Genomic DNA, 15,855 nt, shown 5'->3' on the forward strand with positions numbered 1-15,855 from the left:
CTCCAAAAGGACATGGACAACTCATCCAGGAGGTTATAAAAGAACCCAGAACAACAGCTAATGGACTGCTGCTCTCATTGGCCTCAGTTAAAGTCAGAGAAAATGTTATCCATTGGAGAGTTCTATGGCAAAAAACACCACTGAACAAAAAGAACACAACAGCTCATCTCACATTTACCAACAGAACTGAATTGAACTGGACTAATCTAAACTGAACCGTTTTTAATTTAACTAAATTGAACTGAACCAACTTGATTTGTTTCTCCTGCAGATTCTCTCGAAGTCGATTGAGCAGCTGAGGCAGCCGAGCAGGCTGCTGCACGAGTCCGAGGAGGAGGACAGCGCGCTGGAGCACGACGGCGGCTCGCCCCCTATTGGCGTCATCCGGAAGTGCAGCCCCAGCAGCAGCACTGAGGTCATCAAAATCAAGGAGGAACCAATCGACAGCGACGACGAATCACAGGCCAAAGAGAGCACTTACCTTCACCAGGTGAACGGAAGGCTGGTGATACAGGCTGCCATCTGATCCGGGGCATGGGCACTCACTCACACACACACACACACACACACACACCGACACACACATATACACACACACAGCCATGCCCTCGCCTCCACCTCCACCTCCCCCAGCCCTCCTGAACTGTTTCCATTCGTGAACTTTGTGAAGTGATCTCTCCTGTACTGTATGTTGTAATGTTCTGTATATAATTTAAAGAGGAAGAGAATCTAGAACATCCAGAAGCGGTTCTAAGAGGAAAGTCTTTATTTGTAAAAGGTCTTTTGAACTGTAATTGCTGCCCTTTCTACTTTCTATCCTCCCACCGGAACAGAGCTGCGCTGAAGCTCGTGTACAGTAATCACTGATTTTACATGCCACTTTGCATAGCTTTAATTTTGGATGCTTTTGATTATTATTATTATTATTATTATTATTATTATTATTATTATTACGTCAGTGTTAGACTGCAACAGCCTACTTTTTGACTGCAGAGGGACCTTATAAATGTGTAATACAAGGGGCCACTTAAACTGTTTCCAGTCCTGATCTGTATCTGCTGTGTCTGTAGAGTACGTGCCATTACCACTCACCTGGACATCATTTCAGCACTCAAACCTCACCCACACACACTGACTCTGAGCTAGATTGAGATTAGTAAAACACAGGGGTCCTGACATCGTCCCTGGGGGTCACGAGAGAGGATGATACTACACTGTGTAACTGAAACTCTTAAAGCTTGTGCAGTTTAAACCTTTAAACCCTGATAAACAACAAATTAAAACCAGGATCTTTGCTGATAAAACTTTTTTTTACTATACTTAATTTGTAAATGAGAATATTTCACCAAGAATGAGGCAAAATCCTGCAGAGCTCCCACGTCTTTAGCACCAAGTGCCACTTTAGGGGCTGTTGGAGAAATATTTTTCTGTAGTAACACATAACAATATCAGTGTGTATCATCAGCAATTAAGGAAAAATTCGGAGTTCGTCAGCAGAGCTTCAGCCAGTATTTTCTTATTTGAATCTGTGTGAGATGTAGCCTCCGAATCTTCTCACCACCATTCCACACCCCGGGTTTCCAGGTATAAAACACAATCTAGTGTGCTGTATCTATGGAAACAGGGGAGCTGGCTATTTTTCTTCTAAATAAGTAATCACTGATCTTCAGTAAGGTTTGCTACGCTTGAGAAAGAAAGGTGGTGATTTATTACTTATATTAAATTATTTTTTACACTGCCCCTAAATTGCAGCATTACTGAACAGAGACACGGGAGCGTGGAGAGATCATGACTCAATCTTGGTCAAATTTAATCATATAAAAGTTAAGTTTAGTAAAATAAAAGATTGTTGAGAATAAAAAACTTGTGACATAAGGTTAAGGTTTTAGTTTGCTGTTTTCCATCATTTGAAAGTGATTCTTAAAAAGGGTCTCTGAGTTAATACTGCATTCCCCATTACATTCTCTACATTTGGTTAGTGTGAGCTGTTTGTGTGGTTAGGACAGCATTTAGAACCTCGCTCTGTGTTCTGCACTTTCTCTCACGGGCTGAAACCAGGCACCCTGCTCCAGGGCCTGGTTCCTGCCTGGTCCCAGGGAGCAGCGATGAGGAGGCTGAGCAGGAAATGCCTGGTGGAAGCCGGGAACCGGGGGGAGATTCATGGGCACTGGAATGCTGCTTCTGGGAGATGATGAGGGTACTGGAGATTCACTGTTAAATGACTGAACAGATTGGAAGGGGGGGGGGGGGGGGGGGCCTATGATATGCTAGCCCTTTTTTTAAAAAATCATCTCCTCCTCGGCCCTGGGTGACATGTTGACCCCCACATGCAGGTTTAACGTTTAAATGTTAACCGTTAATTGTTTCCTCTGTCTGCAGTCTCATGGTACTTTAAGGGCATTTTCACACCTGCACTTTTTTAATCTGGCTTAATTTGGAATCTGGTTTGTTTTCATCCTAGTGAAAACCTGGTGCGCTCCTGTCTGTTTGAATGGGAAGAGAACAAAATACTCTAAACTGATGATTTAATTACTGTAACATTTCAACACCATATTATACATTTTAAATTGTTAGTTTGTAGTGTTTTGTTCCCTCATACACAAAAAAATTCAGAGTTTTCAGCTAGTTGTGGCAACTGCATCTGCACATCAAAAGTGGCTGGGATTTCTTAATAGGACACTGTACCCACCTCAGCTCTTAGCTGATTGGCTCTTTTTTGTTGAAGGGCGGGACTTTATTCATAAACATACACTGGGGTTGAGCTTTACGAGAACTCAGAACCATTCATCATTCAGCCATTCACTAATAATAGGTCTTTAGCTCACAGCTATGAACTAAATGCTCCATGTTAAACTGTACAGATGTATGCACTAGTCCAGAACACACCACATACTTTCTGTACTTTACTTTATAAATCCAGTAATTTTTTTATTTAATGACCAATCAGAAAAGAAAATGTTGTTTTGAAAGTGTTTTTCTTAATGCCTTTTGATGCATTTGCGGATTTTTTCATGTGTGAAAACAAACCAAACCAAGAATAGAACTCATCAAATCTATAAACTCATTGACTGATTTCAGACCTGCCTTTAATCTCCCGGTTGTTCGGTTCTACCCAGCTCTGCTCAGCCTGAGGGATAGATAAACAGGGTCTGATTCTGAACTGTCGGTAGTGGAGCATATAGTCAAGCGTCTTCTCCATCCCCTATTTCAGATCCTGCCATTACTGTAGATGCTTTAGTAAGGGTTTAGTAAGAGTGTGTTTAACTGTGTGAAAAAAAAAAAAACTGTGAAATAAATACTGTTGCCTCTTATACACCACCAAAGGGTAGAGATATACTTTACTGCATTGGTTATGCACGCAGTACACACAAAAACTCTAGGGGGCAGTGGAGGGGGCGCTCAGCTTCATCAAAATACTGAAAAGTTTTGAAGAACACCAACATATATGAGCCTATATCTCAGTTTACCAGAATCTGACTGTGAACCACTAGAGGGAGCCCACGAGTCAGTAATTAGTGAATGGGGGTGAATGGAGCTACATGCCTAAAAATTAAAAAGAAAGTAAAATAAAGTAGATTGATGTATTTTGCTTAAAACACAAAGGCATCATATCTGTATGTTTCCAGTTTTCTACAGTAAAGGTTCTAGCACTGCTGCTAAAGTGTGCTAATTGCTGATTTGAGACCTGATGCTGGAGTTTAAAAGGGTTATAACTGGAGTTTAGGTGTAGCCAGTTTGATCCATATGAATCTATTCATTTTGGATGTGCTTGGGAGTGCCCTATGGTGGTGTGGTATGATGTATGATGTCTCCTTGCTGCTGTAGAAAACAGTACAGCCAATTTTCTACGTAAACATGACCAAACTGCAAGTATATCTCTATCCTAAGACCTGCAGCCGTCATATGGAGTGTCAGAGTTGTGAAAGGGCATCTCACGTGTCCAGTGTTCTTCTTTGTCCTGGCTGTGTACAGTCTGCTGCTGGGCATCACCTGTTTTCTTTGTAGCTGTTTGTACGTGTTTCCCTCTGGCCTTGTCACACACTTCTCTCTTTTTCAAATAAACTTCATTCCTGTCCTGAAATCTGCTCTCGTCTCTGTGTATTTTTTGCAGGTAATACACTGACACTAGCATTTAATGTGTCTCATGACTTTTGGCATGTCCTGTGCACCCACTATCAGATTCCCATATCTTCTATAATTCACTTGTAAGACTTGTCTTAAACAACACCGACTCATATTTAACCTCCCTCACAAGATAGAATCTCACAACTTAAAAATACAGGGTTCCCAAGTTGTTACTTCCCTGAAGTAACACCTTACGATCAACTTACATACTGCTGTCCCATGACTTTTGCCATGTCAGTGTACAGCACGTTAACTCTATGAGTGTACGTGGAATAAACCTACAGGATGGTACAGTGTTGAACCTTTCCACTCAGCAACATTGCTTTCACAAAACAAACTTCCAAATAAAAGACAAGCGCATTAATTCCGGGGTTTCAATTGTATATTAACTACTAATTAGGGCTTGGTATCGTTTTTAAATTTACGGTACTTTAAATTCAATACCAGTACCCAAATTGCAACAAAAAAAATACAAAAGGCGATAATTATTCTCACACAACGCATTTATTTAAAAGCCGACATTCTCATACTGTCCTCATGCGAGGCTACCAAAATTTTGAATCTTGTTGGATCAAACAAACAATGATTGTGGCATTACTTTCACTGATTAAACTACAAATATTATACTGGATGCATTTCAGTTTTTAAGAGTTATTTTAAAGAAATATCAGCCTCTGTCATGGGAGACAAAAGCGGAATAGACAAGTGTGGATAAAAAACAAATAGTTTATTAACTACAGGATTAAGCAGATATGGATAGACAGGGGCAGGCAGGGTCAGTAACAGAATGGCAGAGTAAACAAACAACATACTGGGGGTGGGTTTCCCGTACAACGATGTAGCCTAGCATTGAAGTAATGTGGTACGATGCATCGTTAAGCTAACTAACATCTGAAGTACCACCGATTCCCGAAACCATCGTACTCTGTTGGTACCACAGAAGTCTGAACTATGTTGGTTTGAACCACTGTGGTCTTAACTAAGGAGATTCTATACTAAACTATTTTTAAGTGAGGTGATTCTATGCGTGTTCGGTCTGACTTTCCCAGCAGGAACCATGAAAAATCACAATCTTTACAATATTATGCCAAAAACATGTTACTAATGACTTATTTAGGCTATTTATATCGTAATCATCACCGACAACAATACCATTATTAGAGTAATACTGTAAAATGCAAGTAAAATCTGCACAATAATTGCTATGAATTAATTATTATTTGTAACAGACAGTGTTACTTTTAAAAACCACACACATATTTGCTATTACAATATTTTTTGTAAATAAAAAAAATATATACATCACATATACATCTGTATGAGTCTTATTAATATGCAGCAGAGTAAGCACCTACGACGGTGCAGTGGGCGGTGTTGTGTCAAGTTGTGCTACCCATCAAAATGTGCTTCTCAACACCAGTGTTTTTTAAATATTTATTCTTTTTTTAAGGTAATTCGGTTCTTCTTGCGTGAATTAAACAACCAGAAACCCCATGCTATTATTTGTCTGAGTATTACAAATGCGTAAATGACAGTTGATAAAAATAAAAGTAATAAAAAAAAAATCGGCTTATTATCACCCCTAATAATCACCATTAAGGCTTATTGATTCACTTTTTTTTACTACACTGAATGTATTTCAAAATACATTTGAGTACTGAACTAGATTATTTTTCCTGGGCGCACATGGGTAAAAGTGCAGTGACTCAATAAATGTAATAAACACAAACTATAATAAAATAATTAGGTACATGTTTAAAACACTTGACATTTCAAAACCCCGAGCAGCAATATTAATGTGATTTATCAGCTTTCTGAATCCTACTGTCCATCATCTGCACTAATCACCAGGAACTAAGCTCTTAACGACAGGTCTAGAGCTGTAGTTGGAACGACCCAGCCGGAACATGATAGTTGTGAATGTTCGCTGGAACTACGATTTTCGGAAACATCTGCGTCACAGCTGCATCGTTCAGACTATATGAGTTGCTAACATACTTAGCAACTAAGCTTTTGGGAAACGGACCCCTGAGCGTGTCCAGGCAAAGGAAGTCATACACAAGGAGTCCTAAAACACAAGAATAAAATGTCTTGGCAAATGTATGGTCGGTAGACAGAAAAAGGTTAATAAATAGAAAGAACAAACAATAAACAAGGGGCTAGGCAAAAGAGTGTTCAAAAAGAACAAAAAATAACGAGAAAAACTAAGTACTAAGAAAATGGAGGAACTGTGGGAGGAAACCGGAGTCCCCAGAGAAAACCCACACAGACACGGGGAGAACATGGAAACTCCACCCAGATAGGGACTTGAACCCAAGACCCCAGTGCTGGGAGGCAAACGCGCTAATCACTAACATATCGTGCATAATGTAGTGTTTTGGTTCAAGCAGACTAGATCAGTTTTAACTGTATTATATCTCAGAGTAAAAAGAAAGAGAGAGCGAGAGAGAGAGAGAGAGAGAGAGAGAGAGAGAGAGAGAGAGAGTGAAGAAGACTGAGGAAGAGAGGTTGAGGGACAGAGCAAGCAAAAGAGGAGAGACAGCACGAATATGTAGTGTAGTAAAAATAAAAGTGTAAAAGTTAAGTATACTCAAATATTGATAAATCATACTTGGTACTGGACAGTTTTTGAGTGTGGTTAAAATGGACACTATTATTACACAATGCAATACAGAACAGAAAGGGAGAAGCTTCTAAAACAATGTTGAAAAAAGACATAACTATAGAAATGCAATGGAAGCAAGAGAATCCGTAGTGACTTTGGTTGCAGTAGCTATTGATCATGTTATTTTAAACTTGATACTAAAGTAATTCAAACTACTTATTCAAACATTGAATAAATTTAATAAACAAAAAGTGTTAAACAAACCAGAAAATATTTTATAATTTGCTATGGCTTAGAGACAGTTTTGCTTTTTTTCAGCTTTATAAGGTAGAGTCACCTGGAATGTCTTTCAGTTAACAGCTGTGCTGAACTTGTTAAGAGTTTATTACTTGTATTTCTTGCCTCTTAAAGTGTTTGAGAGCATCAGTTGTAAAGTGGTGAAGAGGGAGTTACAGGTATACAGTGAATAGCTCTATTTGATTAATGTTCTAATCCATAATATGGTAAGTACTCAACTAAATAAAGAAAAAGTACTTTAAGAAATGCAGGCGCAAAGACCATCAAAAACTGTATGATGAAACTGGCTCTCATCAGGATTGCCCCAGGAAAGGAAGAGCAAGAGTTTCCTCTGCTGCACAGGATAAGTTCATTAGAGTTACCAGCCTCAGAAACCAAAAGTTCACAGCCCCCCAGATATACACTGTCTGGTCAAAAAAAAGGCCTACACCTGGATTTAAGTAAGTAAATGATGTGGGGTTGGTTGATGCTGCAGTTGGTCTGCAGGTTTAGGTTCAGCAACAGTTTGTGCTGAAAGAATGAGGTCAGCTGACTACCTGAATATACTGAATATAGACCAGGTTATTCCATCAATGCATTGGCCAGGATTCATGGAGCTGGAATTGTGAAAGAGTTCAGGGTTCAGGGAGCATGAGATCATCATTTTCACACATGGATTGAGAGAGTTCACCACAGAGTCCAGATCTTAACCTCATTGAGAATCTTTGGGATGTGCTGGATGGAGAAGAGCTGCTTTGTGCAGTGGTCACACTCTACCATCATCAATGCTGCTGCAAGATCTTGGTGAAAAATAAAAAATTAACACTGGATTGAAAAAATAAATCTTGTGACAATGAAGAAGCTTATTGAAACAATGCCAGAGTGAATGTGTCCCTCAATCAAAGCTAAAGGTGCTCCAACCAAATATTAGAGTGGGTGACCTTTTTTTTGGCCAGGCAATGTATATATCTATATGTGTGTGGTCATAGTGTGACCTTTCTTCTGTGTGATGGTGTTGGGCTATAAACATTAGCAGTTCAGCCTCATTGAAACACTATGTTCAGTGGTTATGTGTGAAAACACCTGGCAGATTTGGTTATTATGGCGTTTTTATGTCTGTTTCCGAGCTGAATGACGAGGATGAACTGAATGAATTGAAAGGTTTCCACAGTTTGTCAGCGCAGAGTGAATAAATCTTCAGAACCAGAACGAGAAGTACGGTTCTCTCACACGGGTTTGGCACATGGGTTCTGTTTCCATACGAGTCATCCATTCTGTTCTAGTGAATCAGATCACCGCAGAAATGTGACGGCAGGATTTACGGCCTTCTGTCTTCATGTGTGGCGAAAACACGACCTGATCCGACCGCCGTGTTCGGCCCCTCTGGGAGGACTGGAGTCGTTGAGACGGAAACATTCGGAATTATGACGCTTTTGTTTTGTCAGGCGATACTTAACATAATCTCACTAAACAATGGACTAAAGGAGATTTAGCTTTTCAAGACCTGATTGAGAACAGTACCGTCCTGCATATAAGAGTTATTCACTGCTATTATCTTTACGATCACTGTCATATACAGTGCCTTAAATAGTATTAATATCTCTTGGACTTTCCCAGATTTCAAGTTACACCCACAAAGTTAAATATACACTACCGTTCAAAAGTTTGGGGTCACTCAAACAATTTTGTGTTTTCCATGAAAAGTCACACTTATTCACCACCATACATTGTGAAATGAATAGAAAATAGAGTCAAGACATTGACAAGGTTAGAAATAATGATTTGTATTTGAAATAACATTGTTTTTACATCAAACTTTGCTTTCATCAAAGAATCCTCCATTTGCAGCAATTACAGCATTGCACACCTTTGGCATTCTAGCTGTTAATTTGTTGAGGTAAGCTGGAGAAATTGCACCCCACGCTTCTAGAAGCAGCTCCCACAAGTTGGATTGGTTGGATGGGCACTTCTGGCGTACCATACGGTCAAGCTGCTCCCACAACAGCTAAATGGGGTTCAGATCTGGTGACTGCGCTGGCCACTCCATTACCAATAGAATACCAGCTGCCTGCTTCTGCTGTAAATAGTTCTTGCACAATTTGGAGGTGTGTTTAGGGTCATTGTCCTGTTGTAGGACGAAATTGGCTCCGATCAGGCGCTGTCCACTGGGTATGGCATGGCGTTGCAAAATGGAGTGATAGCCTTCCTTATTCAGAATCCCTTTTACCCTGTACAAATCTCCCACCTTACCAGCACCAAAGCAACCCCAGACCATCACATTACCTCCACCATGCTTAACAGATGGCGTCAGGCATTCTTCCAGCATCTTTTCATTTGTTCTGCGTCTCACAAACGTTCTTCTTTGTGATCCAAACACCTCAAACTTGGATTCATCCGTCCACAACACTTTTTTCCAGTCTTCCTCTGTCCAATGTCTGTGTTCTTTTGCACATCTTAATCTTTTTCTTTTATTAGCCAGTCTCAGATATGGCTTTTTCTTTGCCACTCTGCCCTGAAGCCCAAAATCCCGCAGCTGCCTCTTCACTGTAGATGTTGACACTGGTGTTTTGCGGGTACTATTTAATGAAGATGCCAGTTGGGGACCTGTGAGGCGTCTGTTTCTCTAGAGACTCTAATGTACTTATCTTCTTGCTTAGTTGTGCAACGCAGCCTCCCACTTCTTTTTCTACTCTGGTTAGAGCCTGTTTGTGCTGTCCTCTGAAGGGAGTAGTACACACCGTTGTAGGAAATCTTCAATTTCTTAGCAATTTCTCGCATGGAATAGCCTTCATTTCTAAGAACAAGAATAGACTGTCGAGTTTCAGATGAAAGTTCTCTTTTTCTGGCCATTTTGAGCGTTTAATTGACCCCACAAATGTGATGCTCCAGAAACTCAATCTGCTCAAAGGAAGGTCAGTTTTGCAGCTTCTGTAATGAGCTAGACTGTTTTCAGGTGTGTGAACATGATTGCACAAGGGTTTTCTAATCATCAATTAGCCTTCTGAGCCAATGAGCAAACACATTGTACCATTAGAACACTGGAGTGATAGTTGCTGGAAATGGGCCTCTATACACCTATGTAGATATTGCACCAAAACCAGACATTTGCAGCTAGAATAGTCATTTACCACATTAGCAATGTACAGAGTGTATTTGTTTAAAGTTAGGACTAGTTTATCTTCATTGAAAAGTACAGTGCTTTTCCTCAAACTTTTGAACGGTAGTGTATTTTATTAGGCTTTTATGTGATCGACCAACAAAAGTAACAAATAATTGTGCAGTGAAAATGATACATAGTTTATAGTGTGAACAATTACCTTCAGTGATCCATTATCTGAACATAAAAGCAGTACAGCACAACTGCAGGCCTAACAAGGCATGGCCGTCCACCTAAACTGACCACCCAGACAAGAATAGCACTAATAAGAGAAACAGCAAAGAGGCCCATGGTCACTGTGGAGGAGCTGCAGAAATCCACAGCACGGGTGGGAGAATCTGTCCACAGGACAGCTGTAAGTCAGTTCTTTCACAAAACTAAATGTAGGAACACAAAGTTGAACTTTTTGGCCTAAATGCAAAGCGCTATGTGTGATGGAAAACTAACACTGCTCATGGCGCTGAACACACCACCCCCACTGTGAAACATGATGGTAACAGCATCATGTGGTCTCTGTGTGAAAACGTTTTTGCACCATAAACCTAATAACTTGGTTGTGCCACCCATAACCGCCACAATACAGAGTTTTTTAAGCATGAACGGCCTGTTTAAGATCATGCCTCAGCATCTCAATCAGGCTTTGGTTAGGCCACTCAAAAACCTTCATTTAGTTTTATTTTAACCATTCAGAGGTGGACTTTACTGCTGCAGAACCCTGCGTTCTTTTGTGACCTCATGGATGAGTTGTCCATGCCCTTTTGAAGTGATTTTAATAAGCTGTTCCTGAAAAAGCTTTGCCTGTGTTCCGTGTTTTCTCTATTTGTGAATAGTAGCTCTCACTTTGATCTGCTGAAGTCTCAAAGCCTTAAAAAATACTTTTTCCATCTGTTCTTAAATTTCTTCAGATCGGAGCATAATGTGTTGATTTCTGAGATCTTTTATCTGCTTCATGTTGTCAGACAGGTTCTATTAAAGTGATTTCTTGATTCTACAGGTCTGGCAGTTATCAGGCCTGGTTGTGATTAGTAGTGAGAAAATGTGCTTAGTTACAGGTAATTAATGGGGGGGCAATTACTTTGTCACAAGATTCGGGTTTGTTTGGATTGATTTTCCCCTCATCATCAATTTAAAGAGTCAAAGCCTGCTTTTTGTATATATTTAGATTATTTCTGTCTGATATTAAAGTTTGGTTGATAGTCTGAAAAATGTAAATATGACAAAAAGGCAAAAACAAAGGAAATCTGTAAGCGGCAAATACTTTTTTACACCACTGCTTCTCTCCATGCTTGTCTTCATCCTGTTGAGCATCTGTGAGGCATCCTTAAACAGAAGGTGGAGGAGTGCAATGTGACTAACATCCACCAGATCTGTGATGTTTTCATGGAAGAGTGGAAGAGGATTCCAGTGGCAACTTGTGAAGCTCTAGTGAACTCCATGTTTAAGAGTATTAAGGCAGTGCTAGACAATAATGGTGGTCAGACCTAATATTGACACTTTGGGCACAATTTGGCCAATTTTTTTTCAGTTTGAGGTGTACTTACTTTTATTTTTTATTTTATTTTGCTGTTTAGACATTAATGTCTGTGTGTTTTCACTGTTATATAAGCTGTACACTGACTACTTTACTATATATATCAAAGTGTCATAACTTCACTTTGTCACAGGAAAAGGTATAATAAAATATTTACAACAATGTGAGGGGGTGTTCTCACTTTCATGAGATACTGTATCCAGACATAAGCTGATATTTATTTGTTTACTTAAAGGATGACTTTAGCCCTATCCTGTCAGGATTCGTTTCTCAGGGGGACACCTGTGAAAAATATTTCATACTTCTACTCAGTGATAAAACTCTTGCATCTGGACTGCAATTGAAAAAACAGGAGGACCAGTGAGTTTTTAGGCTTTCTTGGTCACGTGACATCTCGCTCAGTAGCTCCTCTATTTCCTCTCTCTGTTGTGTTTTTTTTAACTTGGATCTGTGAAAACGCACACCCGAAGTGTAATTACAGCGCATGGCAGTGAACAAATAGCTATTTTATTACATAAACGTGAGGAGATGAAACTCAGAGATGTGCCTCTGGACAGGGATAAAATTACCGGAGGACCAGTAATTTTCAGAGCTCAGAGAAAAACAGTAAATAATTCAGACTGTAATTTTCTCAGAGAACGTCTGAGAAAAACATATATATGGTCGTTCTGGACAGGAATAAATTCACAGAGGACCCCCATAAAAGAGAAAATTACCCCAGGACCCCCTGAGAAACTTATCCCATCCGGATAGGGCTTTAAAAGGTGTGAAAGGTTTCACATTCATTATTCTATATTCTATAGCTTTTAAAATACATTTAAGGGGAAAAAATATACCATTAAGAAAAAAGTACAATATAAATATATTAAATTTAAAGCTTAGTTGAACGTCTCAAGTTCTTTTGAGTCTCTGCACTGATCATCTTCATACTAGGCTCTTGCTGGAGTGTGAGAATGACGTGTGCATTGTATTAATTTGTGAATTGGATTAAACAATAGGGAGTCAGAATGGTATATGTTTACACTTCTCTACATTCAAACACAATCAGATTCACTCTATCTGGATGGAAAGATTTATCTGAATAGTTTTTTTAATGATGAGAAGATGAATAAACGAGCTGAAATGAAACAGGAGTAACCAGTCTATTTGTAAAATGTAAGGAGTAGAAAGTTCAAATAACTGTGTGGAAATGTATTAAGTAAAAGTAAAAAGTTGTCTGAGAAATAAGAATTACTCCAGTAAAGTATAGATAACCAACATTTCTGCTTAAGTAACGTAACAAAGTATTTGTTCTTTATTACTTGACACCTCTGGTTGTCTTACTATTTCCCTCTATCATTAAATTCATTAATATACTCTGAGACGGTGGTGCTGTGCTGGTTCTGACGTGGTTCCCACACTCGGGTAGCGGGGTCTGTAACGCTGGGATTTGTGGGATTTCAGCAGAGCTTTGAAGTGTAGTTTTGAGGCACGCAGGGTCTAAAACAGAGCTTTAGATAAAGTGGACTGTTTAATGACTTCAAGGGCAGTGATATACAGCCTGGACTAAGCACAGCACCACCAGTTTAACCAATTATACAGGGTAGGCTTAGACTGGACCTGGTCAATCCCAACCAGCACGCGATGACCTGGGTGTTCCTAGACCAAAGTAATTTTTGCATAATATGTCCCCTTTAATCAAATTAGTTAAGGCAATGGGCTCCTTGCACTCACGGCTTTGGCACATTTCCGTTACATTTTTTACTAGCGAGAGGTCAAAATGAAATTTTATAGCTTCCCTGCTCAGAGTGATCTAATAAACAGTGGCTAATGAACATCAGTCGGGACCTCTTTACCATTTCGCCGTATGAAAGTTCTGTAGCAAACATTTAATACCAGACTACCTGGATAAACCAAAAACGTCAGAAGCTTGGAGACGACTGGCAAAGCCACTGCTTTTTAAATAAAATAATTAATGTTAAAGCAACCAGGTACCACGTGATTGGGAGAGGAGATTAGCTAATGCCTGAATGATCCACCAGCTAGCATTATCAATATTTTTAATATATTTTATTATTATTATTATTATTATTATTATTATTATTATTATTATTATTATTATTATAGCTCGATATTATTATTATTATTATTTTTACTATAATAATTAATATTTTTTACTATAATTATTATTATTATTATTATTAGTATTAGTATTATTATTATTATTATTATTAGTATTATTATTATAGCTCGATATTATTATTATTATTTTTGCTATAATATTTATTATTATTATTATTATAGCTAGCATTTGTATAATTATTTTTACAATGATTATTATAGTTAGCATTATTATTTTTATTATTATTATTGCTAGCACTTTTATTATTAATAATATTATTATTGCTAGCATTTGTATGATACTTTTTATAGTGATTATTATTTTTACTATCATTATTATTATAGCCAGCATTTTTATTATTATAGCTAGCATTTGTCTAATTATTTGTATGATGATTATTATAGTTAGCATTATTATAGCCAGCATTTTTATTATTATAGCTAGCATTTGTCTAATTATTTTTCTGATGATTATTATAGTTAGCATTATTATTATTACTAGCATTTTATTAGACTTCCATTTGATAACAGGAGAAACTAACAACTATCAGTACTGCACCTAGCAAGCTAGTTAGCTATACTCGCTAATGCTGAGCTGTGTGGGCTAACGTGAAATATAAGAAAAAAAACTTTGTAGTGTGTAGGTATGATAGTTTATAGGCATATAGTTTAAAGCCTTTCTCTAGCTTGCTAGTGGTAGGCTTTACTGGTCTCCTTGACGTTGAGGTTAATTTTTAGAAGCTCTTGTAAACACCAGCTGAAAATACTGCCATAACGAGTGTATTGGAAAAGCCAAACAGGAAACGCTGGAGCAGCACTGATGAGAATGCGGAAGTAGTTGTTCAAAGAGTGCATTAGTTTGCAGTGTAAATCAGTTATTTTTGTTTGCTTTTTGTTCAGCTGACTTTAAAAATCACATTTAGGAGAACAGTTTTAAATGGTGTATTTTACAATCTTCGTATAAACCCAGAATGTAGGATAATGCTGTGATGGAGCCTCTCTGGACTGGTCTCAGTCACTCTGGAGCCACCATGCTTCAGCTCTTTCAGCTCTTTAATCTCTGATCTCAGAACTGTTCCATTATTCAAGCCCAGGCTGATTGACTGGCAGTAAACTGCACTTTCCTCAGCTGACGGATCACAGGCATTACATCACCGGAGCAAACGCTGTCATCGCACTGATGTGGAGCTCTGTAATGTATCTCAGAATGTCTGTATATCTGTAAAACAGTGCTAACGGCTTAACAGGGTCGTCTGAGCTTTCACAGGGTTAGCATTAGCCTTTATGTAAGGCAGTTTGGTGGTGCTGTAGCCGTTCGTGTCGTGCAGGAGGTACTCTGTCAGTAGACGTTAGCGTGTTACGAGAGAACAGTCTGAGACACTGAAACACCAGGACCTCCAGTTTCCTCATAACCAACAGAGAACAGCAAAAACAACCCAGTCGCACGATACAGTCCTACAGTCCTTCCTCAGCCTGACTCCCCACACACAGCACTGCAATATATTACATATGTGTCCCTGATCTATGTAGATATATATTTATACCATATATGAAATCCCCATTAAATGTGTATATGAATGGGAATATTTATTCTAAATGTATTTTTATATGTATTATTTGTTGAATTCATATACAATGGAGAGGTCTGTAATTTCTATCATAGGTAAACTTTAACTGCGAGAGACAGAATCTCAAAACAACAAAATCCACAAAATCACACTGAATGATAATTTGTTAAATAATTCATTAGCATTTTATTGCATGAAATAAATAATTGACACAATGTAAAAACATAACTTGATTTGTCAGGAACAGCAATTGTGTTCCAGGGTCATATTGATTTGGTGTTTAATTATCCAAAAAAATTCTGAAACCAAAAAAATCTTAACAAGCAGTGCTAATTTTTTATCAATTTTTAGTGCAATGGTCATTGGTCATTCCTTACATTTACAGGTAATGGTTGAATTAAGATAATTAACTCATTTTTCATAAAATATACATTTTTTTTATGTTTCACTACTTTATTACTTTTGAAAGACCAACCTATAAAACACAATAGTT

At 38.4% G+C, this 15,855-nt stretch overlaps 1 protein-coding gene across 3 annotated transcripts in view; it reads left to right on the top strand.

Annotated features, from left to right (window-relative positions):
* Window positions 1-4,081, top strand: part of hdac9b (histone deacetylase 9b) — a 91,208-nt gene extending 87,127 nt beyond the window's left edge. For all 3 annotated transcript variants that reach the window (XM_022673975.2, XM_022673976.2, XM_022673977.2), the window contains one exon: window positions 272-4,081. In XM_022673975.2, coding sequence (XP_022529696.2) covers window positions 272-526 — 255 coding nt within the window. In that variant the 3' untranslated portion in view covers window positions 527-4,081. The remainder of the gene's footprint in view (window positions 1-271) is intronic.
* Window positions 4,082-15,855: the final 11,774 nt, after the last annotated feature.

This window comes from Astyanax mexicanus, chromosome 6, assembly GCF_023375975.1.
Source record: "Astyanax mexicanus isolate ESR-SI-001 chromosome 6, AstMex3_surface, whole genome shotgun sequence".
In the NCBI taxonomy this organism is placed as follows: Eukaryota; Metazoa; Chordata; class Actinopteri; order Characiformes; family Acestrorhamphidae; genus Astyanax; species Astyanax mexicanus.